This window comes from Euprymna scolopes, chromosome 29 (genome assembly GCF_053919585.1).
Source record: "Euprymna scolopes isolate OS-2025 chromosome 29, ASM5391958v1, whole genome shotgun sequence".
In the NCBI taxonomy this organism is placed as follows: domain Eukaryota; kingdom Metazoa; phylum Mollusca; class Cephalopoda; order Sepiida; family Sepiolidae; genus Euprymna; species Euprymna scolopes.
The window spans coordinates 26,136,781-26,163,702 of record NC_136510.1 but is presented as its reverse complement, the minus strand read 5'-3'; the positions used below and the strand labels follow the sequence as shown (position 1 = coordinate 26,163,702).

Below are 26,922 nucleotides of genomic sequence, written 5' to 3'. Positions count from 1 at the left end.
GTTTAGGGCGATTTCAACCATTATCACTGCATGATCAGCGTTCCCCGAGTGGGCTGTGGGCCTTCGTTATGCAGTCATTGGGAACTATATACATACATATATATATATATATATATATACACATACATACATACACACACACACTAGCAGGGAGACCCAACGTTGCTCAGGATTGAATGAGGATCAATGAATGTTTTACATTTTCAATACTTTTATTATCAAAATCGGTGAAATTGTCCATTTTTTCAATTAAAGTTGGTTGCCTGCTTTAGTTGTAGACCCATCATGATGAACCATAGGGAAGCTTCACGTGCCTTCCCTCAGTGACTTAATCCATGATCTGTTCATGTAGCCAACAATTCACTGTAGAGAATCTACTGTTGATTTCATACTATTTTTATATATAACGGCTTGAATCAAATTTTAAAATGCAAAAGTTGAATACCATGTTTCAGTTGTGCTCTAAACAGAAACATTTCAAACGCACCCCTGTCATCTCAAAGAACCTACTGTTGATTTTATATGCCAGGCCTTTCTGCTTGTGCAGTAATAAAACTTCTCAAATGCACTTGTGATGTTAGGGTGTTAACTTGGTCAAAATTGCCTGTTCCTTCTTTCAGATTTTTTTTGATTATCGATACTTATCAAAGACATTCAATATCCAATAAAATATTATCGATACTTATCAAAGACATTCAATATCCAATAAAATATTATCGATACTTATCAAAGACATTCAATATCCAATAAAATATTATCAATACTTATCAAAGACATTCAATATCCAATAAAATATTATCAATACTTATCAAAGACATTCAATATCCAATAAAATATTATCGATATTATCAAAGACATTCAATATCCAATAAAATATTATCGATATTATCAAAGACATTCAATATCCAATAAAATATTATCAATACTTATCAAAGACATTCAATATCTAATAAAATATTATCGATATTATCAAAGACATTCAATATCCAATAAAATATTATCGACACTTATCAAAGACATTCAATATCCAATAAAATATTATCAATACTTATCAAAGACATTCAATATCCAATAAAATATTATCAATACTTATCAAAGACATTCAATATCCAATAAAATATTATCGATATTATCAAAGACATTCAATATCCAATAAAATATTATCAATACTTATCAAAGACATTCAATATCTAATAAAATATTATCAATACTTATAAAAGACATTCAATATCCAATAAAATATTATCGATATTATCAAAGACATTCAATATCCAATAAAATATTATCGATACTTATCAAAGACATTCAATATCCAATAAAATATTATCGATATTATCAAAGACATTCAATATCCAATAAAATATTATCGATATTATCAAAGACATTCAATATCTAATAAAATATTATCGATACTTATCAAAGACATTCAATATCCAATAAAATATTATCAATACTTATCAAAGACATTCAATATCCAATAAAATATTATCGATATTATCAAAGACATTCAATATCCAATAAAATATTATCAATACTTATCAAAGACATTCAATATCTAATAAAATATTATCAATACTTATCAAAGACATTCAATATCCAATAAAATATTATCGATATTATCAAAGACATTCAATATCCAATAAAATATTATCGATACTTATCAAAGACATTCAATATCTAATAAAATATTATCAATACTTATCAAAGACATTCAATATCCAATAAAATATTATCAATACTTATCAAAGACATTCAATATCTAATAAAATATTATCAATACTTATCAAAGACATTCAATATCCAATAAAATATTATCGATATTATCAAAGACATTCAATATCCAATAAAATATTATCGATATTATCAAAGACATTCAATATCCAATAAAATATTATCAATACTTATCAAAGACATTCAATATCTAATAAAATATTATCGATATTATCAAAGACATTCAATATCCAATAAAATATTATCAATACTTATCAAAGACATTCAATATCTAATAAAATATTATCGATACTTATCAAAGACATTCAATATCCAATAAAATATTATCAATACTTATCAAAGACATTCAATATCCAATAAAATATTATCGATATTATCAAAGACATTCAATATCCAATAAAATATTATCAATACTTATCAAAGACATTCAATATCTAATAAAATATTATCGATATTATCAAAGACATTCAATATCCAATAAAATATTATCGATATTATCAAAGACATTCAATATCCAATAAAATATCATCGATACTTATCAAAGACATTCAATATCCAATAAAATATTATCGATACTTATCAAAGACATTCAATATCCAATAAAATATTATCGATATTATCAAAGACATTCAATATCCAATAAAATATTATCAATACTTATCAAAGACATTCAATATCCAATAAAATATTATCGATATTTATCAAAGACATTCAATATCCAATAAAATATCATCGATACTTATCAAAGACATTCAATATCCAATAAAATATTATCGATACTTATCAAAGACATTAAATATCCAATAAAATATTATAAATACTTATCAAAGACATTCAATATCCAATAAAATATTATCAATACTTATCAAAGACATTCAATATCCAATAAAATATTATCAATACTTATAAAAGACATTCAATATCCAATAAAATATTATCGATATTATCAAAGACATTCAATATCCAATAAAATATTATCGATACTTATCAAAGACATTCAATATCCAATAAAATATTATCGATACTTATCAAAGACATTCAATATCCAATAAAATATTATCGATACTTATCAAAGACATTCAATGTCCAATAAAATATTATCGATACTTATCAAAGACATTCAATATCCAATAAAATATTATCAATACTTATCAAAGACATTCAATATCCAATAAAATATTATCGATACTTATCAAAGACATTCAATATCCAATAAAATATTATCGATACTTATCAAAGACATTCAATATCCAATAAAATATTATCGATACTTATCAAAGACATTCAATATCCAATAAAATATTATCAATACTTATCAAAGACATTCAATATCTAATAAAATATTATCGATACTTATCAAAGACATTCAATATCCAATAAAATATTATCAATACTTATCAAAGACATTCAATATCCAATAAAATATTATCGATATTATCAAAGACATTCAATATCCAATAAAATATTATCGTTACTTATCAAAGACATTCAATATCCAATAAAATATTATCGATATTATCAAAGACATTCATTATCCAATAAAATATTATCAATACTTATCAAAGACATTCAATATCCAATAAAATATTATCAATACTTATCAAAGACATTCAATATCCAATAAAATATTATCAATATTATCAAAGACATTCAATATCCAATAAAATATTATCGATATTATCAAAGACATTCAATATCCAATAAAATATTATCGATATTATCAAAGACATTCAATATCCAATAAAATATTATCGATATTATCAAAGACATTCAATATCCAATAAAATATTATCGTTACTTATCAAAGACATTCAATATCCAATAAAATATTATCGATATTATCAAAGACATTCAATATCCAATAAAATATTATCGATATTATCAAAGACATTCAATATCCAATAAAATATTATCGATATTATCAAAGACATTCAATATCCAATAAAATATTATCGTTACTTATCAAAGACATTCAATATCCAATAAAATATTATCGATATTATCAAAGACATTCAATATCCAATAAAATATTATCAATACTTATCAAAGACATTCAATATCCAATAAAATATTATCGATATTATCAAAGACATTCAATATCCAATAAAATATTATCGATATTATCAAAGACATTCAATATCCAATAAAATATTATCAATACTTATCAAAGACATTCAATATCCAATAAAATATTATCAATACTTATCAAAGACATTCAATATCCAATAAAATATCAATATTATCAAAGACATTCAATATCCAATAAAATATTATCGATATTATCAAAGACATTCAATATCCAATAAAATATTATCGATATTATCAAAGACATTCAATATCCAATAAAATATTATCGTTACTTATCAAAGACATTCAATATCCAATAAAATATTATCGATATTATCAAAGACATTCAATATCCAATAAAATATTATCAATACTTATCAAAGACATTCAATATCTAATAAAATATTATCGATACTTATCAAAGACATTCAATATCTAATAAAATATTATCAATACTTATCAAAGACATTCAATATCCAATAAAATATTATCAATACTTATCAAAGACATTCAATATCCAATAAAATATTATCAATACTTATCAAAGACATTCAATATCCAATAAAATATTATCGTTACTTATCAAAGACATTCAATATCCAATAAAATATTATCAATACTTATCAAAGACATTCAATATCCAATAAAATATTATCAATACTTATCAAAGACATTCAATATCCAATAAAATATCAATATTATCAAAGACATTCAATATCCAATAAAATATTATCGATATTATCAAAGACATTCAATATCCAATAAAATATTATCGATATTATCAAAGACATTCAATATCCAATAAAATATTATCGTTACTTATCAAAGACATTCAATATCCAATAAAATATTATCGATATTATCAAAGACATTCAATATCCAATAAAATATTATCAATACTTATCAAAGACATTCAATATCTAATAAAATATTATCGATATTATCAAAGACATTCAATATCTAATAAAATATTATCAATACTTATCAAAGACATTCAATATCCAATAAAATATTATCAATACTTACCAAAGACATTCAATATCCAATAAAATATTATCGTTACTTATCAAAGACATTCAATATCCAATAAAATATTATCGATATTATCAAAGACATTCAATATCCAATAAAATATTATCAATACTTATCAAAGACATTCAATATCCAATAAAATATTATCGTTACTTATCAAAGACATTCAATATCCAATAAAATATTATCGATATTATCAAAGACATTCAATATCCAATAAAATATTATCAATACTTATCAAAGACATTCAATATCCAATAAAATATTATCGTTACTTATCAAAGACATTCAATATCCAATAAAATATTATCAATACTTATCAAAGACATTCAATATCCAATAAAATATTATCGTTACTTATCAAAGACATTCAATATCCAATAAAATATTATCAATACTTATCAAAGACATTCAATATCCAATAAAATATTATCGTTACTTATCAAAGACATTCAATATCCAATAAAATATTATCGTTACTTATCAAAGACATTGAATATCCAATAAAATATTATCGATATTATCAAAGACATTCAATATCCAATAAAATATTATCAATACTTATCAAAGACATTCAATATCCAATAAAATATTATCGATACTTATCAAAGACATTCAATATCCAATAAAATATTATCAATACTTATCAAAGACATTCAATATCCAATAAAATATTATCGTTACTTATCAAAGACATTCAATATCCAATAAAATATTATCAATACTTATCAAAGACATTCAATATCCAATAAAATATTATCAATACTTATCAAAGACATTCAATATCCAATAAAATATTATCGATATTATCAAAGACATTCAATATCCAATAAAATATTATCGATATTATCAAAGACATTCAATATCCAATAAAATATTATCGATACTTATCAAAGACATTCAATATCCAATAAAATATTATCGATACTTATCAAAGACATTCAATATCCAATAAAATATTATCAATACTTATCAAAGACATTCAATATCCAATAAAATATTATCAATACTTATCAAAGACATTCAATATCCAATAAAATATCAATATTATCAAAGACATTCAATATCCAATAAAATATTATCGATATTATCAAAGACATTCAATATCCAATAAAATATTATCGATATTATCAAAGACATTCAATATCCAATAAAATATTATCGTTACTTATCAAAGACATTCAATATCCAATAAAATATTATCGATATTATCAAAGACATTCAATATCCAATAAAATATTATCAATACTTATCAAAGACATTCAATATCTAATAAAATATTATCGATACTTATCAAAGACATTCAATATCTAATAAAATATTATCAATACTTATCAAAGACATTCAATATCCAATAAAATATTATCAATACTTATCAAAGACATTCAATATCCAATAAAATATTATCAATACTTATCAAAGACATTCAATATCCAATAAAATATTATCGTTACTTATCAAAGACATTCAATATCCAATAAAATATTATCAATACTTATCAAAGACATTCAATATCCAATAAAATATTATCAATACTTATCAAAGACATTCAATATCCAATAAAATATCAATATTATCAAAGACATTCAATATCCAATAAAATATTATCGATATTATCAAAGACATTCAATATCCAATAAAATATTATCGATATTATCAAAGACATTCAATATCCAATAAAATATTATCGTTACTTATCAAAGACATTCAATATCCAATAAAATATTATCGATATTATCAAAGACATTCAATATCCAATAAAATATTATCAATACTTATCAAAGACATTCAATATCTAATAAAATATTATCGATATTATCAAAGACATTCAATATCTAATAAAATATTATCAATACTTATCAAAGACATTCAATATCCAATAAAATATTATCAATACTTACCAAAGACATTCAATATCCAATAAAATATTATCGTTACTTATCAAAGACATTCAATATCCAATAAAATATTATCGATATTATCAAAGACATTCAATATCCAATAAAATATTATCAATACTTATCAAAGACATTCAATATCCAATAAAATATTATCGTTACTTATCAAAGACATTCAATATCCAATAAAATATTATCGATATTATCAAAGACATTCAATATCCAATAAAATATTATCAATACTTATCAAAGACATTCAATATCCAATAAAATATTATCGTTACTTATCAAAGACATTCAATATCCAATAAAATATTATCAATACTTATCAAAGACATTCAATATCCAATAAAATATTATCGTTACTTATCAAAGACATTCAATATCCAATAAAATATTATCAATACTTATCAAAGACATTCAATATCCAATAAAATATTATCGTTACTTATCAAAGACATTCAATATCCAATAAAATATTATCGTTACTTATCAAAGACATTGAATATCCAATAAAATATTATCGATATTATCAAAGACATTCAATATCCAATAAAATATTATCAATACTTATCAAAGACATTCAATATCCAATAAAATATTATCGATACTTATCAAAGACATTCAATATCCAATAAAATATTATCAATACTTATCAAAGACATTCAATATCCAATAAAATATTATCGTTACTTATCAAAGACATTCAATATCCAATAAAATATTATCAATACTTATCAAAGACATTCAATATCCAATAAAATATTATCAATACTTATCAAAGACATTCAATATCCAATAAAATATTATCGATATTATCAAAGACATTCAATATCCAATAAAATATTATCGATATTATCAAAGACATTCAATATCCAATAAAATATTATCGATACTTATCAAAGACATTCAATATCCAATAAAATATTATCGATACTTATCAAAGACATTCAATATCCAATAAAATATTATCAATACTTATCAAAGACATTCAATATCCAATAAAATATTATCAATACTTATCAAAGACATTCAATATCCAATAAAATATTATCGATATTATCAAAGACATTCAATATCCAATAAAATATCATCGATACTTATCAAAGACATTCAATATCTAATAAAATATTATCGTTACTTATCAAAGACATTCAATATCTAATACGAAACCTATATAAGAACACTGCTAGATTCATAAAATACATTTGTGTGAAATTTCATAGAAATTGGATCAGCCATTTCAGAGTCCAAAAGGGAATGAACTCACACACAAAGTTCCTTTGATGTGATATATATATATATATATATATAGATAGATGACCCAATAGAAAAGTTAACTAATTTGCATATTACTCTGCAAAAAGACACTTTATTAATTAACTATTTTGTTACTATTCTTTTTAATATATTGTTTTGATTTTAAGATAATTTGGTTTACGAATATTTTCTATATCAATAGAATTCAGAAATGCCAATGGCAGAGTGTTCGCCATCTTGCTTTTGATGATAGGACAGCTGTTTATGCATCATGATTGTCTATTTTTTGGAGGAACAAGTTTCAATCTATATAAATAAAACAGTAGATATATTTGTGTGTGTGTATTAATATTTAACAGCTAAACTACTGGTCACAGAACACCGAAATCAACAGGAAATAGTAATCATACACCAAGGATAGTTTATAACGAGTAAAATCTGTTTCGGGTAGATGTATAACGCGTACAGAATTTGTCAAGTTGACATGCAAAATGTTTATTTCAACTTGTCAACATTTCTATTAGTTTGCGCATGTGTAAAGTAATCATATGCAGTATTAGGGGTAGAAATGGATTATTTAAGGGGACGGCACAATAAAAACTTGTTTACATTGGACTTGATAAAATTGATCAGATAATAATCAGATAAAAGTGGTTTCATTTTATAAGCTTTTTTTTATCTGTCTATGGGTGTTATCCAAATGATAGTGAAGGAAGCTAGAGATTTGAATGAAGACATGCGGTTAGAGAGCTAATTGTTTTGGTTTTGATTCTAGCTGGTGACACTGAAATTATTTTTTTTTATTACCTTTAAAAATCAGTATTATATATTAGCTATAATCTTCAATAGAGAATTAACTAATGATAAAAATATATTTAGTGTACTTTACGACCGGGCAAGGTCGGGCATCTCCTGCTAGTCCATTCATAAATTATAAGTTAAAACACAACACCCACCACACTCACTCATTTAGTTTCCATCACCGAAACAAGCCATTTCTTTTCTTGATGGTCATATTTAAAAGATAAATCGAAATTTGGATTGTTTAGATTAATCGCACAATTGTTCTCATCTTGACCGTTAGCTGCACAACGTTTCGGTTGATGGAACCTTCAACAGGTGCAAAAGTTGCCATGTTTGGCAGTTTTTTTTTTTTTTTTCTTTTGTTCCCTGCCAAAACATGTCAACTTTTACACATCACTAAGATCGAAGGTTACCTTGACCGAAACGTTGTGCAGATAACACTAAAGACGAGGACAATTTCCCGATTAATCTAAACTATACCAAATCCATACCTCATCTCAAAAATTTTAAACTGTAAAACCGAAATTTGCTACTCATTTTTCTATTAAAATGAATATATGCGAAATTGCTGGTGCCCTGCTCACAGCAATGAAATGTTTATGATTTAAACGCTTTGTTTCAAGTATTTTTAGTAGAGAACTTTGTGAAGCACTAACGAGCTGGTAGGGAGACCCGATGTTGCCCGGAATAGAATGAGGATCAACAGATGTTCATTACCATACTTTCATCCTCATCAAAATTGATGAAACTGCCCATTTTTTTTTTTTTTTTTTTTTTTTTAAATCATATTGATTGATTGCCTGTTCTCATTGGAGACCTACTGCAGTGCACCAGAAGGAAAATTCACATGCCTTCCCACAGTGACTTAGTTCATAATACATTAGTCTACATTGCACTGTAGAGAATCTGTATTCTATAAAAATCATTTTTATATAATGGCTTGAATTAAAGTTTAAAATTCAAAAGTCAAGTATCATGGTTCAATTGTGCCCTAAAAAGAAAGGTTCATTTCAAACGCACCTGTCTTATCAAAGAACCTACTCTTGATTTTATACGCTGGGCTCTTCTGCTTTTGCGGTAATAAAACTTCAAATACACTTATGACGTTAGGCTGTGTAAGACGTTAATTTTGTTTGAAATCCATCTGCTCCTCCTTTTATCAGATATTTTTCAATTATCGATTTTTTTATATTTATCAGAGGCATTCCAATACAAAACCTATCTAAGAACACTCCCAGACAAAGTATATTTGTGTTAAATTTTATATATCAGAGTCCACAGGGAATAAACCTACACACACACACACACACACACACACACAGAGTGCCTTTTACATATAAGTAGGGATATAGACAACATAGATGAGTACTCTATTCACCATCTAAGTAACTAAACATTTAATAGAAACTTTTTTTCACTTCCTATCTGTGCCCAAAATTAAATGAAAATTCCGTAAGCAGAGTTTTTTTCCTGGAACTGTCTGTGGAACGAATTATCATTTATCTGCTTCCTAGCTGACTATAACAGTCATCATCAAGTCTAATGTGAATAAATTCCTATTTAGTCATCTATTAAAATAATCTAGCTACATCCAAGTTCCACCATGACTGACCTTATCTCGCCATCTACCTAACACTTGGTTTTTATCCTTGAGTGGCCTCTGGAACTTGATAAGTTGTGACCCAAGTAATAAAAAAAAAAAAAAAATTTTTTTAATTTGTATTCATCCTATTCTCATAAGTTTTGTTTTTGGGGCGGCATGTTTCATAAATGCTAAAGTTTACAAAAATAAACTGATAATTTGCCCATATGACTAACCATATTTCCTAGATTATATATCCCATAATAATTAGTTCAGGAATTTAACCTGTACACACATGCACCAATCTTATAACTAAAAATCTAATATAGAGTAATTCTTTTCTCTAATTTCTGGATCTTGTTCAAAATTCTCGCTAGGTTTAAAAACAAAAATATAGAAAAATCTGTCTGATGTACGTATGTGCTTGTGACGAAATGAAAATATTCCAAAAATCATATAAATTGATCACAGTTTTATTTCTATAAAGAAAATCATTTTTAAGCAATTCGTGGAAATTTTTAGGCATTACAAATTTTGCAAGTTTTAATTATATTGAGTTATCTCTTGTTTTTGAGATTTTTTTTTTTTTGAAATGATGAGTCATTCTTTACAGATCCATAAAATTTAATTTTTTTTTTTTTTATTCAAAAATAATACTTGATCATTTTATGATTTTTAGACTTACTTTCGTTTCATCATGGGTATGTGTTTCATACATATTTTTCTTCTTTTTTAATATGGTGGAATTTTGAACAAGAACCAAATTTTTTGTACCTCACTTAATTTTTAAAGGTTTTTACATCTGCTGAATGGTAAAGTTTACAAAATAAAATAACATGCCAATGATCTATAATGATCTGTTCATTAGTTTACAAATGAATCGGATGCACAGAAATATATTTAAACAAATACGTATACCTAACACTTATATACATTTAAGTCCTTAACTTTTTTTTTTCCAAGGGCGTCACCACTTATCAAGGCCCAAAGGTCACTTGAGGATAAAGGTTAATGAGTGAACAGTGGTCACTGAGACAACAGCATAGGGATTGTCAGTGGTGAAAATGGGGTAGAGATGGATTATTTAAAGGGACAGCACAATAAGAACTTGTTTACATTGGACTTGATAGAATTAATAAGTCCAATTATAAGATAATAATCATGATATCATTATGAAAGTCTTGCCAGGAGTATGCTTGAGTTACATTCCTGAATAAAACTTTTTTTCATTTCTGATTGAACAAAATTACCATTTCATTGACATTCATTAATTTGTCATCTAGTTTTTCTACTTTTCCATCCAGCTTGTCCAAGTCCTTTTTGTTTTCTTCCAAACGTTTGTCGAAAGCGTCTTTCCGATCCGAGATGAGATTGTCCAGCTCATTGCGTGTAGCCTGAGACTGGGTAAGCATTTGCCGAGAACGGTCGACCAAGTACTTAGCTTTTTCAGATTCCGCTTGAGCCTCAAGGGTGATGTTGTACGCCCCTGAAATTAAAAAAAAAAAAAGGTTTCAGTTTTTATGTTTTTGTTTTTAAAAGCCAAGTAGCGAGTCTTAGTAATTATGTATGATAAATTAAAGTAAGACAAATGACTTCTCTTGATTTTTTATTCGTATGATATTTAAGCACGTCATTCGTGCAACCTAGGATTCTTATGTTAACAAGAAGTAACCAATTTTAATTTAGATGGATGGACATTTTTAGTGAGAAAAAAAAAAAAACAGCAGTAGGAGCCTTAATATCACACACAGAATTATCAGGAGCACTCGCCATACCTTATAAATTTGTCATGCCTTAATTTTTTTTTATGGAAATCGCTCCAGCTAAGGCATGAAGCCACTTGATGTAAAAAGCTAAAAAAGTCAACGCTAAAAAACTTGCCAACTATAAGTGTTAGATGGAATAGGTTCTGACCCAGAAAGCAGCAATTTTTTCCTCTTTGTTAGAAACATCGCTCATAGAATGTGAGTACTAGGTAAAGCAAATCTTTAAAAAAAAAAAAAAAGTTAAAAATTAAAAAAAAAAATTTTTTTTTTTTAATTTTTTAAAAATCATGTTTTTGAATTTTTTAGATGAGAAATAATTTAGATTATTTGGATTATTCAAAATACTACATTACTGTCCTTTGAAGTATTGCCGTAGATGATAGTGTCGTCTGCATAAAATTCAATAATACAGGTAGTAGTGGTCCAAGCAATAAAAGGGAGATAATTTCGGGTGTCACAGGAGTTACGGCCTGGGGTCATCCAAAGTTTTTTTGGGTCTTTTTTTTTTATCTCAGAAAATTTACAAAACAGAAACGCGTATTCCTTTTCTATCTCCTCTTTAAGAACTATCCTGCTATCCCACTGTGGTAATAACCGATTTTTAGCACATATCAATTACTTCATATGCAAACTATCACATTGGCAATGAGGACAGAGTTGCTTGCACAAAAATTTAAAAAATTAAAATTAAAAAAAACTATGCAAAAAAAATAAATACAGAGTACTGAAAAAAACAAATGGCCCGTTTATCAAAAAAAACAAACAAAAAAAAAGATGTCCCCAGGGGCCGTAACTCTTGTGACAACCGAAGTTATCTCCCTTTTATTGCATGGACCATTAAAAGTAGTATCCTGTTTAAACTTTTGCACCACACCATTATTTGAATGAACATTTTCATTAAACTATATTTCTTACTTTTGTCAGTTGTTACAACTTATTTACGTCATAGAAAAAGGAATGTTCAGATCTCCAATCTCTCTTCAAAAATTTTTATTTTTTATTTTACAAATTTTTTAGATGAAGATTGATAATTGTATTATTGGACTACTATTCTCATCTCGGCTGTTATTCTCACAATGTTTTAGTTAAGATAATCAGATCTTTTAAACTTCTTTTAGGTGTACTTTTCAAAACACTAGAATCTGTACATAAGTTTGAATCAAACCCTTCAGTTAATCTACATGGACACATATCGCAATGGATAAAAGTGTTTAGCATAATAAATTCTCAGTGACAATCTTCCGAGAGTTGATGGTTAATCCTCACAAGTGAAACTAGCTATGAATAAAATAAGAACTTAAGATTTCTACTCAGTCATGGCTGATAGGAGGAGAACAATCTACATCTGGAGTAAATAAAATTCTGTATAGATTCCAAAGTTTGAAAAAAAAAAAAAAAAAACAATACAGAATTCATGTTCAATAATTCCAGAATGTGAAATGAAATGCCATTAAACTCTCTTTACCTTCAAAGTCTTTTTCTTTTAGGCTTAGAGCACTGTTGTTGAGCTTCTGGGCAGCTTCTCTGAGATCTCTAATTCGAAGCTGAAGAGCTGCCAATTTGTTCTTATAGGTGAGGACATCACTCGATGTATTCTCCAAATTCTTTTCAGTGTTCGCAACTAGTCGTGTATTGGTGGTCAAATTCCTCCTGAAAAATCAAATGGAAATATTGTAATATACTACATCACTCATGACCTACTGGGTCATTGTTTATATTTTATGTTTACACAACCCATTTCTGTATTTACTAGTGTTGGGACGATTAATCAGAAATCGAAAAAAAATCAGAACTTTTTCGGGTATCAGAATCTGAAAAATGTATTTTCTGATGCAAAAAACGATTCTTTTTGTCTACTTATATTTGTTTGCTTTTATTTAAAACTTAATTTTACGCAGCTCCTATTAATGATGAAATGATAAACATTGATTTTAGTAAAGCTAAAATCTCAAGGCTATTCTCAACAAGTGTATTTTTACGTTTACAAAAATGTTTTGTGGTAATTCACCTATCCTTAATAAAAAAAAACTATATATTTATTGGTTGGTTGTTTTTGTTTTACGGCATATCAACCCTTTTCAGGTTATTTAATGCCGAATCCAAAGATTTTGAAGAAAATTTTTTTAATAGAATATATTTGTTGTTTTCAAGTCAGTTTCTATTTGACCCATAGTTGGGACCCTAACAGGTACTACCACTCCGGGGTCAGTGTGGACCTGGGAGCAATGGCAATTAAAGAGTGGCTCCACACTCCTCAAAGCCCGCAAGCTGGGCCCTCATCACTGGATATAGTTTAAGGTCGTATTCAGGACCAACTATATATTTAGAAATTTAAGAGAATCAGAATTGGTAATTTTATTGGGATTAGAAATGGAAAAGAGAATCGTAATTGTATTAGAATCAGAAAAAATATTGGAATCCTCCCATTACAAACATTTACAAAGACATTTACAAATTTCTAGAGATTTATGAAAACACTTTGAATTTTAATTGATTTTGAATATTTGGTATTTTTGAAAATAATGATTATAAATATTTTGAATATTTTTTTTTTCTTATATCTATTACATGTTCATAATATAGATTTTATAATTTTTATCCAGTATCACTACAAAGCCACCATTCACACATGCATGGAGTATTGTTGCCAGATTTGGGCTGGTGCATCTTTTACTCTTGTATAGGGTCTCAAAAAGAGTCCGCAATTGAATAGGTCCAACTGTTAATGAGGCTTCAACTCATGTACCAGCACCGCGATCTTGCATCTCAGTGCCTGTTTTACACACATTTTAATAGAATGTGCTCTGATGAACACATTTGTAACCCCATTGATGTACATACCCCCAACAAACTTGTTTAGCAACAAAACTCACTCTTTCAATATGTTAGGTAAACGCTGGGCAATGTTGGGTAGAAAACGTTTATTCAGATACCTGTTTATCTACCGGTCTATCTAATCGCCTGTCTGTCTAGCAGAGTAAACAACAGATTAAATCACGGGAAACAATAAGTTGAGCAAGCATTGCGGATGCAAAAAGGGTAAAACAGTTATGTTGTATCTTGGTTGACCAATCAGTTTGCACCGGAAATATCCGAATGGGGACAGGACATGATGTGTCAGGTGTTCTGGTTTAAATAAGCCGGGTTAAGTTTAGTGAGTTGGATCCGAGATACCGAGAAAGACAGAGGAGTTAAAATGGGTCTCCTCATGAGAGAGGGGGACGGTTTCAGAATGGAGATATAGAGAAACCACTGACTAGATGCCTGAGGAGTGAATAAGAAAAACACCCATTCGTCTTGAAAAATTTCCTTTGAACAGGTCCGGCTCCACCTAAGATGATTGACGAATCCCCCAGGCAGCAGCCAAAAGACAGAGGCAGCCAACAGTGGACAGGTATGTAGTCTTCATTCTGACATGCACACACAAAAACAAGATGATCCAAAGGTCATTAAAATAGATATCAAGTGATCCAAGGACAATAGTCCGTTAAAGAAGCAGTTAGAAATGCACAGTTAGATAATACATAAAAAAGATTTAGTGAGAATAAAATATGCAACAACTGTAGAGGTTTCTAAATACTAGAAAGCCTTACAATCTATTAGTTTATTCTCTTGAATTGCTAGACTTTGGAATTCCCTCCCTGTTACCTACTTTCCTGACATTCAGAAATTTAAATGAAACATCAATTGACATCTCACTACTCTACCCTAAACATGGTCCCAAATAATAGTCCCTTACGTTTAAGTGGCAATACGCTTTGTTGGGGGGGGGGACTAAAAGAAATGTTCGTTTAATTTCAGAACCATTTCAAATATTTTAATGGCGGTAAATTGCAACGGATGGTTCCATTATGTTGGTTTATGGCATATCAACTCTTTCCGGGTTATTTAATGACGAATCCAGTTATTTTGAAAATAGTGTTCATGTAGCATTAAGTTATTTTGTAGAAGGTTTTTATTCTTCAAGATCTTAGTATTTTCAATCGCTAGTTTGTAGTGTTCTGATTTGGTTGTTTTATCGTGGATTTTGTTGTTTTTGTTCCCTGCCCTGCAGAACATGAATGAGTTTTGCAATGAGAGAGGGAAAAGGTTTATTAATGTTTGGAACATTTTAAGTTAGGAAACCAGTCAAGAAGTGGGGAGATATAGAAAGAGAAAGGGGAAATGGGAAGAAGGAAAAGGGAGAAAAAAGTGGGTTTTTTTTTTTTTTTTTTTTTTAGAACAAAATTAAGTTTTGCAAAAGTAAAAAAAACAAAAAGCATCAATGTTAGATGCATTTTATCTCAGGATTGTTGGTTGGTTGGTTGTTTTTGTTTTACGGCATATCAACCCTTTTCAGGTTATTTAATGCCGAATCCGGTGATTTTGAAGAAATTTTTTTTATTAGAATATATTTGTTTTTTGCAAGTCAGTTTCTATTTAACCAATAGTTGGGACTCTAACAGGTACTACCACTCCGGGTCAGAGTGGACCTGGGAGCAATGGCAATTAAAGGGTGGCTCCACACTCCCCAAAGCCCGTAAGCTGGGGCCTTATCATCGGATATAGTTTAAGGTCATATCCAGGACCTTTATCTCAGAAAGCCAATATCTTCAGACAGCCTAATCTGGTAGCACCAGTATGTTGTTGGTTTATGGAAAATGATGGAACCTAATCATGGACGATTATTGTAACTGTTTCGAAATCTACATGTTTTGCTGCTAAAATATGTATCAAGACAACTTGGAAATGGAATTTTTAACATAAACAGTTAGGAATTTTAGCTAACAATAATGATGATGGATCACGTCACAAACTTCAAGTGATTTGATTCTTTCATGTGATGATGCAGTTGCAAAGAAATAGTTTTATATATACACATAGTCAATTTAGAAGAGCAAGAGTCAGTTTAGGTTGGAGAGTAGAGTTGGACAGACAAAGGGCAATCAGCTAGTGACCAGGGTTGGATAGCAGCCAGTTGGAATGATGTCTGTACGCCAAGGATGCTATCGGGACAGGATAGCAAAAATGTAGAACAAGGAAAGCATGCAACTTCCAAGCAGGGAACGCCTGAAAATAAAACATGCCGATACAAAACCTATCTAAGAACACTGCCAGATACATAGAGTACATTTGTGTGAAATTCCATAAAGATTGACCTAGCTGTTTTGGAATCCATAGAGAACGAACTCACAAAGTTTCTTTCATGTATATGTCGTTGAAAGGGAATGGAGATAAATGCACATGCATACGAGTAGATATTTATTTTCATGCTGTCATAGAATACTTACTTAATGTTTTCAAGCATTTCCGACAAGACCTTCACACTATCAGATGAGCCGCCAACGGCATCAATGATTTGACGAACTTCGTCAATATTTTCTCTCATGATTTTAAACTCTTTCTCAAATGCACCAGCTGCTCCAGTTATAGTAATGTTCCGAACTTTATTCACAATATCACGTGTGTGTACTGAAAGATAAAAATAAATACATTTAAAAATTTTTGAAAAAAAAAATTAAAACAAAATTTTTCATGTGTATATATATATCTAAGTAAATTCTTGGTACAGCAAAATGGAAGGAGAAATTTCAGAGGAAACAATTTAATTTAAATAAAAAGATCAAAGAAACAAAAAAAACGGGCAAGTGGAATTGTTAAAATTTCCTTAAGGCCTTATCGTCTGACCCTCTAAGAGGAAACGTCAGAATGATAAATTAAAAGCTAAGAATCGAATGAGGAAAGAGGGAAATTGGTTTCAGTCGGAAAAGTTTTTTTTGTTTCTTTGATCTTTTTATTTAAATTAAATATATATATATATATATATATACACACACACATACTTGTATGTAATATACTGACTTCGTGTAATTCAGTAAATTTTCATATACCAATGAGTTTTAAGCCAAAAAGAATTGACTTAAGGAGTAAGCTACAAAATTATCATATTTCATAATTGAGCATTAAGGGGTTGTTCCAAAAATAAAGCCTCTCATTTTTTTTTGTTTAACTCTCAAAGTTGAAGAGCTACAAAGATGGAAGTGGTTTTGTGTGCCAAAATTTATTTTTCTACCTAGTCACAACCATTCTCAATGCACTTTTGCCAGTGATGAACAACAGATTTGCATGGGCATCTGGAACACATTTGTCATATGAAGGTTGTCCCAAAACTAAAGCCTCCTATATGTTTTTCTTAACTCCAAAAGTTTAAGACCTACAAAGACGAGAGTGATACCAGTAAAACAAGCGATCTTTGCTACATATTTGCATACATGTTTCTATTGCAATTCTTTTTAGAGAGGCACTGTCCTCAAGCCAAATTTTTTATTAAACAAGATTTTAATAATTTCATGTCTCATACTGCATAACCACCAATAATTATATAAAATTAATTTTATGCAGTTCAGATGGATTTATATAAGCATCTGCTCTTGATTGTAAAATAAAATGTTTGAGATTTAATAACTAGGAATGTTTCCCCAGAGCAAACATGTAACATTTCCATTAAAATGTTCGTCTCTTCAGTTACTTTCTCCCCAACCATTCCTCTCTAACTACACCCACACAAATTCTCCTTTATATAATAGATTGCTCTCAAATTGGGTTGGCATTTTATTTTTAAACTAGTACATAACACTGAAACACCCACTTGCCCCTGATTTTTTATAAACCAGATTTTTAATATTTTATTTCATTGTCCAAAAATCTACCCTGAGGATGCTATCTTCTCTATAAGAATTGCATCAGAAACATGTATGCACATATGTAGCCCATGTTTGTATAAATATAGATACTATAATTAGTGCTGCTCCTCATTGAGCACTTTTTGGTAAACACCAGAATTTCAGTGGATTCACATCTAGGAAACTACAGTAATTTTATATATATATATATATATATATATATATATATATTAGTATACAAGTGACATAACAGAGCTATCATTTTCTCATTGTGATTTTTTTTTTCTTTTTTGATTTTATTTAACAGCATATCAACCCTTTGTGGGTTATTTAATGCCGAATCGAGTTATTTTGGGAATAGTATTCGATGTTGTATCCAGTTATTTTATATGAGACTTATTCTTCAAGCTCCTTGTATTTTCAATTGTTAGTTTGTAGCTTTTGGTTTGGTTGTTTTATTGTGGATTTTGTCATTTTTGTTCTCTGCCTTGCAGAATATGATTGGGTTTTGCAATGGGAGGGGGAAAAGGGTTACAGTATTATTGATCGATGCATTTTAAGTTTGAAAACCAGTCAGTAAGTTGGGGAGATAGAAAGAGAACGCAAAAATAGGAGGATGAAAAAGTGGGAAAACGCAAATTGTTTTTGCAGAATATAAGGTTTTTTGGGGTTATATTTTTTGGAAGAGTCCTATTTCTTCGATGAAAGATAAGATTTTTCCGGTATTGTTCTTTTTGAAGATTTTTTTTAAGATCTATTTCTTTATAGTGTTTTTTCCTGATTTGTGAAAGATCTATGCATTCAGTTAGTAGATGTTTTACAGTAATTAGTGCTTGACAGGGAATACATTGGGGTTGAGTTTCTCCTTTTAGGAGGTAAGAATGTGTTAGTTGTGTGTGACCTATTTTAAGTCTTGTTAAAATGACATTTTGTTTTCTGTTTGGGCATAATTTGGAAAAGTTTGTTATTTGGGAAGTTATTCCAATAGGACTGCCACTTATCTTGGATATATATATTGATGTTTCTTTTGATGTTTGTATATGGGATTTTGAAAGTGGGGTTGATAGATTGGTTATGGGCTACCTTTGCTGCTGTGTCGGCTAGTTCATTGCCATGTATGCCAATGTGGCTGGGGACCCAACAGAGTATGATTTCATTTTTAGTTGCTGGAAATTTGTGAGTAGGTTTGCAATTAAGGGGTTATTTACTTTTATTTTTAACTGGTGTGATGACAGATTGAGAATCGGAGACGAAGTTTGCAGTTATATTTTCTTTGATTAGGTCTAGAGCTAGATTTATAGCAGTAACTTCTGCAGTGAAAATTGAACAGCTTTTTGGGAGGCATTTTGTTATTTTTGTTGATTATGGCTGCACTAGTTGACGTGTTGTTTTTCTTTGGATCCATCTGTATAAATACAGATGTGTCTAGGGTATTTTTCTGTGATTTCTCTAAAGTTTTCTTTGAAGTTTATAGGATGAGTTGGGTTTTTTGTAATTTTGTATTATCGATACTATAATGTTCTAGGGAGGTAGTTTAGGAGTAAATGTTTTATGAATTTGTGTTATCGGGCCTGCTTTTTCAATAATAGGTTCCATTCGTAGGCCAAATGTTTTAATGGCTTTTTTTTTTAAATAAATGTTTATATTTAGGATAAAAAGTGCATTCATGTGCAGGATTGTCGGGATCTGCCTTCAATTTCATATAATATAGCAGTGCTAACTTATGTCTGAGGTTAGGTGGAGGCTCATTTGCTTCGGCATACAAACTTTCTACTGGGGATATTCTGAAAGCTCCCAGTGCAAGTCTCAGTCCTGTGTGGTAAATGGGATTTAAAATTTTAACACAAGATTTTCTTGCTGATTGGTATATACAGCTGCCATAGTCAATTTTAGATCGAATTAGGGATCTGTACAGGTTTAACAACATCCACCTGTCAACTCCCCAATTTGTATGGGCCACAACACGCAGAAGTTGCAGTGTTTTATTACATTTTTTAACATAGTTTATGCGAGGAATAAAATTTACTTTTTTATCAAAAATCATTCCTAAAAACTTGTATTCATCAACAAAGGCGATATTTTCTCCATCAAGTAATAATTTGGGATCATTGTGTAATTTGTGTTGATTACAAAAATGAATGCATTTAGTTTTATTTTTTGAAAATTTAAAACCATTTTCTTTTGCCCATTTATTCATTTTGTTTATGCTGTGTTGCAATTTTCTTTCAATAGTATGGATGTGCTTGGAACAATAGAGCAATCATCCACGTACAATGTTCTATTGACTTTTATATTAAATAGGGTTGATAATATACTACCCTGTGGCACACCTTCTTCCTGTTTATTTATATCACTTAGAGTAGACCCTATGCGTACCCGGAAGGTTCTGTTCGTTAAAAAACTTTGAATAAATTCAGGAAGTCTACCTTTAAGTCCAAAGTCAAATAGATCCTTTCATAATTCTGAATTTCCAGGTAGTATCGTAAGCTTTTTCTAGATCGAGAAAGGCAGTTGTGGCATGTTCCTCTCTTATGAAGACTTCTGACATAGCATTCTAAGTTGGCCAAATGGTCAAGACATCCATGATTTTTACTATAACCACAATGTGCATTGGTTATTTGTTTGTTTCTAAATACCAAATTAGGCGATGATTTACCATTCGCTCTAATGTTGCTTGTTATTGGTTCTTTATTAAATTTTCTTAATGCTGCTTTTTGTAGATTTATTGATTCTTTATATTCTTTGTTAAACCATGGTCTATTCTTTTTTCCTGGAGTAGTGTTTTTGGGAATGCACTCTATTAATATTAATGTTTGTATAAATGTTTCGATTGTATCAATGTTTTCTTTTAATTGTTCTGAGCAGAGATTCTTGAATTTTCCCCAGTTGGCTTTATTAAGTTTCCATCTTGGTGGATGTTGAAATATTTTTTCATGGCTTTTGAGAATGATTGGGTAGTGATCACTACCACAGGCATCATCGAATACGCTCCAAGAAAAATCCAGATAAGTGGAAGGGTCACATATGGTTAAATCAAGTGAACTAAGCAATCCATTTGTTGGATTGATGTGAGTGGCTTCTTTTTGGTTGAACAAGCATAGATTATTTTTATTCATTAGGTTTTCAATTTTCTTTCCCTTTCTATCTGTTTCCGTGCATCCGCATAAGGTGTTGTGACTATTTAAATCCCCTAGGAAAATAAAGGGTTTGGGTATTTGCCCTATTAAGTTCTCCAATTTATTTTCATCGATTTGTTCATGTGGAGGTATGTATAAAGAACAAATGCTTATCAGTTTGTGTAAAGTTGCTCTTATGGCAACTGCTTGCAAATTTGTTTTTAATTCAATTTGGCTCTGGGGTATGTTATTTTTAATGAATACTGATACTCTAAGTCCTGTATTATGAATGTAGTTATATTGTTGATAGTGTTTTATATTCGAATTGTCCTCATTCTTAAGGAAGGTTTCTTGGAGATAAATAACCAAAGGATTAAATTTGGTTTGAACAATAAAATTTCATTATAATTTGCCTTCAATCCACGGCAATTCCATTGGATTTTCTTGTAATTCATGAGGATTTTTTTTTGGTTTGAGGAGTAACTTCAGTTTCCATGTCTTCTAATTCGATAAATCTATTTGTAGTAGTAGTAGTAGTGGTGACTTCTGTTTGTGGTAATTTCTTTATATTATTTTGTTTTTTGGTAGATGTATCTTGTTTGTTTTTGAAGTGTGTTTTTTTTCACTATGGGGAAGACGTATTGGTGACCTGTGTGGTTTTTCTTTTAACCGATTTTGTTTTTCCTTAGTTTCGTCTTTATCAGCATCTGCATGACGTACTGGTGATTTTTGTGGTCTTTGTTTTGATCGACTGTTTTCTTGGATGTTTTGATTTTGGTTGAGAATTTGTTTTATTGGTAACATTAGTTGATGATTTAATGGAATGATTAATTTTTAATGATATGTTTGGTTTGATTTTATAAATTTGGGCCAGTCATTTGGTCCCAATTGTAACAATTTGTTTATTAGTATTTCGTATTTGGAGTCTTGGTTAGTGATGTTGGATGATATACAACTTGAGAGTACGTCTTTTCCTTCATGTATCCATCTACTATTTTCCTGGCTTCGAGAAAGGAGATGTTTTTGGTATGTTTTATTGACACTACTTCCTTTTCTTTCTTCCAGATTCTGCATGCTCTAGCATAAGCAGGATGGTTTTCTCCACAATTTGCACATTTGCAATCAAGATCGCAGTCAATGACAGTGTGGCCTGGATCACTCTGGCCACATCTGCCGCACACTGTTTGTCCCCTACATGCATCCTCATGGTGCCTAAACTTCTGGCATTTAAAGCACCGAAGTGGGTTTGGTATAAAGGGTTCAACTTTTTCAACGTTGAACCCAATTTTGATTTCTTTTGGGATAGTGGGTCTATCGAACAGCATAATGTAAGTGTTCGTATGTATAGTCTGATTCTCTTTTTTTATTGTCATTCTTTTAACGTTCATTACTCCTTGGTTTTTAAGTTCTTTTGTTATCTCTTCAGTAGTGCACATTGAGGTCTTTCGATTTTACTATACCTTTGGATGTATTCAGATTCTTGTGTGGATAAGTTTTGATATTTATGTTGTGGAAAATTTTCATTCCTAGTAGAAAAGTGGCATGTTTTTCTCTTTCCACCAGTAGGGTTTTATTTTTTAAAATTTTTACATTTTTGGGGTAATATATGCCGATATAATTTTATGTATAATAAACGGTGATAAGTCAGTTATTTTGGTTTCTTCGGTGGATTCCAATACAATAAATTTTGAGGATGTTTGATGTAGTTCATTTTCTTAACTATCCAAGTCGACGTGTTGGCACTTGGAGGTTTTATAGTTGGCCATGTATATATATATATATATTTTAAATTCATTGTTTATGCTCCTCATCCACCTTGGAGTCCAATATTGGGGCATGTTAAGAGGGAAACTCATTCATCTTGTCATGCCAGGCTACATAAACAGTATACATATCCTAAATGGGATCCATGAGCACCCATAATCCGTTAGTTACACAATCCAAGTCATTTGTGGTAACTTCCGGCAGTATACAGCCATGTCATGACTTTAATCATGTGGCACATTTGACCCTAGCCACCGCCTTCTAACACATGGAAATGAGGGGAAAATATGTATATAGTTTATAGTGGTATAGGGTAGATCTGTATTTGTTACGGTTTAGAGGAAATTGATAGAAAAGTAGAGGATGTGTTCAGGCTTGACGTAACTAGCCGATTGATTGGATCAGACCCCCCTCCGACTGACTATCTAGCCTTGTATGAGGCCAAAGTGGAGTGTTGCAACTGATATCTTTAATTTCCCTAGATATCAGTTGCTCAGCCACCAGGATCCTTTTCCGAGTTATTACAGGTCGCCACCCACGGCCAACAGGTGGCCCCTTTGAGAGGCTTTTACTCTCTGCAGGGGGGCAGTCAGTGTATTCAACGGGGTTGGGAAGTAGGGAAGGAAAAAAAGGGGGGAAAGAGGCTGTTTTTGTTTTTGTAGAACATAATTAAGTTTTACAAAAGAGAATAGAAAACAAAAACAGAAGTTTTATGTAGGTGCATTTCGTCTCAGGATCGGTTGGTTGGTTGTTTGTTTTACGGCATATCAACCCTTTTCGGGTTATTTAATGCCGAATCCAAAGATTTTGAAGAAAAGATTTTTAATCGAATATATTTGTTGTTTTCAAGTCGGTTTCTATTTAACCCATAGTTGGAACCCTAACAGGTACTACCACTCCGGGTCAGAGTGGACCTGGGAGCAATGGTAATTAAAGGGTGGCTCCATATTCCCCAAAGCCCACAAGCTGGGGCCTCAACACTGGATATAGTTTAAGGTCATATCCAGGACCCCCATTGAGGGACTTTTACCCTCTGCAGGGGGCAGTAGGTGTATTCTAATGCCCCATCGACAGGGCCGTCGTCTCAGGAAGCAACTAGACAGCCTGATCTGGCAAACAACATGGCTGAAGAGAGCCTAACGCCATTTACGTTTTACCATTAACTGGTCCCCTTTATGTTGGACTTGAAACCGACGGTACCAATGTTTTTCTGAACTTCTGTACTATTAAATAAATAAATATTAAGCTCTTATATCGAAAAAGTTTTTCTTTGTAATCGAGCACTTTGTTGGAATTTTTTCCCCAAAAAAAACAGTAAACAAGTAAATATATATATATAAAAATCAAAGAAAGAAAATGATATAAAACTATATACAATATATATATATAGATTTATTCAATAAGGGTATATATCAATTGGGGGTGTTGGGTAAGTGAGGACTCTTTATACCATGGTATTTCGAAGTCTAATGCTTCTCATTACAAGAATAGAGAAGATGCTAGGTAACATAATAGGGATGCGATGTCTAGTGATAGTTACATTAGGAGCGAAACAAAATATTGATGCTGTTTGGGGGAACTAAATTGATCCCTGTGATATAGGAGGAGTATAAATTTTATTAAATAATGCAGGTAGGTGTAAAGCATATTTGTCATGATGGGTTTGATATATGTGGACAATATGTGTGATCAAACTCTCGGACAGGATATAAGGTAGTTAAGAGAAGGTGCTTATTTAATCATATGTATTAATGGGTTATAGCTATGGAAGGGGTTTACATGAAATAGGAGGTTTATGCTATGTTGGTATATTTAAGAAGGGGTATCTGAAATTATAACAGTATTTAAAAGAAATATAAATTATTAGAAATAATAGTAAGTTAATAAATGTGAGGGGATAAATTATAAGGAATACAATATAGAAGATTTTTTTTTAAGTGAATAAGATTCAGAATAATGGGATGATAGAATAAGGGGATAAAAATACAAACGAGTATGGGATAAACAGATATAAGAAAAGAAATATAGGAGTAATAATAGATAATGAAATGTAATAAATAATAAAGTTATAAGAAATACAAAATTATTAAATATAGGAAAATGAGAATAGATATAAAAATCAGTACAAAAAAAGAAAATATAATGAAAATACAAAAACAGAAAATAAACAGAAGGAGAAAGTTCTTGAAGTCCAAGGAGTGGAGATTTTATGCAAAGTTTTTTTTAGGTCCATGTTGAGTACACAATACCGGAATATTTAATAAAAAAATAAATAAATGAATGAATAAATAAATAAGTAAATAAAAAAATAAATAAAAAAGTAAATAAAAAATAAAAAAGTAAATAAAAAATAAAAAAGTAAATAAAAAATAAAAAAGTAAATAAAAAATAAAAAAATAAAAAATAAAAAAGTAAATAAAAAAAATAAAGTAAATAAAAAAATGAAGTAAATAAAGTAAATAAAAAATAAAGTAAATAAAAATAAATAAATAAAAAAGTAAATAAAAATAAATAAAAAAGTAAATAAAAATAAATAAAAAAGTAAATAAAAATAAATAAAAAAGTAAATAAAAATAAATAAAAAAGTAAAAATAAATAAAAAAGTAAATAAAAATAAATAAATAAAAAAGTAAATAAAAATAAATAAAAAAGTAAATAAAAATCAATAAAAAAGTAAATAAAAATAAATAAAAAAGTAAATAAAAATAAATAAAAAAGTAAATAAAAATAAATAAATAAAAAAGTAAATAAAAATAAATAAATAAAAAAGTAAATAAAAATAAATAAATAAAAAAGTAAATAAAAATAAATAAATAAAAAAGTAAATAAAAATAAATAAATAAAAAAGTAAATAAAAATAAATAAATAAAAAAGTAAATAAAAATAAATAAATAAAAAAGTAAATAAAAATAAATAAATAAATAAGGTAAATAAAAAATTTTAAAAAAGTAAATAAATAAAAAAGTAAATAAATAAATAAAAACGTAAATAAATAAATAAAAAAGTAAATAAATAAATAAAAAAGTAAATAAATAAATAAAAAAGTAAATAAATAAATAAGTAAATAAAAAAATAAATAAATAAGTAAATAAATAAATAAATAAGTAAATAAAAAATAAATAAGTAAATAAAAAATAAATAAGTAAATAAAAAATAAATAAGTAAATAAAAAATAAATAAGTAAATAAGTAAATAAATAAATAAGTAAATAAATAAATAAATAAGTAAATAAGTAAATAA

At 28.8% G+C, this 26,922-nt stretch overlaps 1 protein-coding gene across 1 annotated transcript in view; it reads right to left on the bottom strand.

Annotated features, from left to right (window-relative positions):
* Window positions 1-26,922, bottom strand: part of LOC145252555 (laminin subunit beta-2-like) — a 392,333-nt gene that overhangs the window by 25,651 nt on the left and 339,760 nt on the right. The window contains exons 21-23 of the mRNA XM_080112108.1: window positions 17,411-17,591; window positions 13,606-13,790; window positions 11,625-11,860 (exon numbers count right to left, since the gene is read on the bottom strand). Coding sequence (XP_079968234.1) covers window positions 11,625-11,860; window positions 13,606-13,790; window positions 17,411-17,591 — 602 coding nt within the window. The remainder of the gene's footprint in view (window positions 1-11,624; window positions 11,861-13,605; window positions 13,791-17,410; window positions 17,592-26,922) is intronic.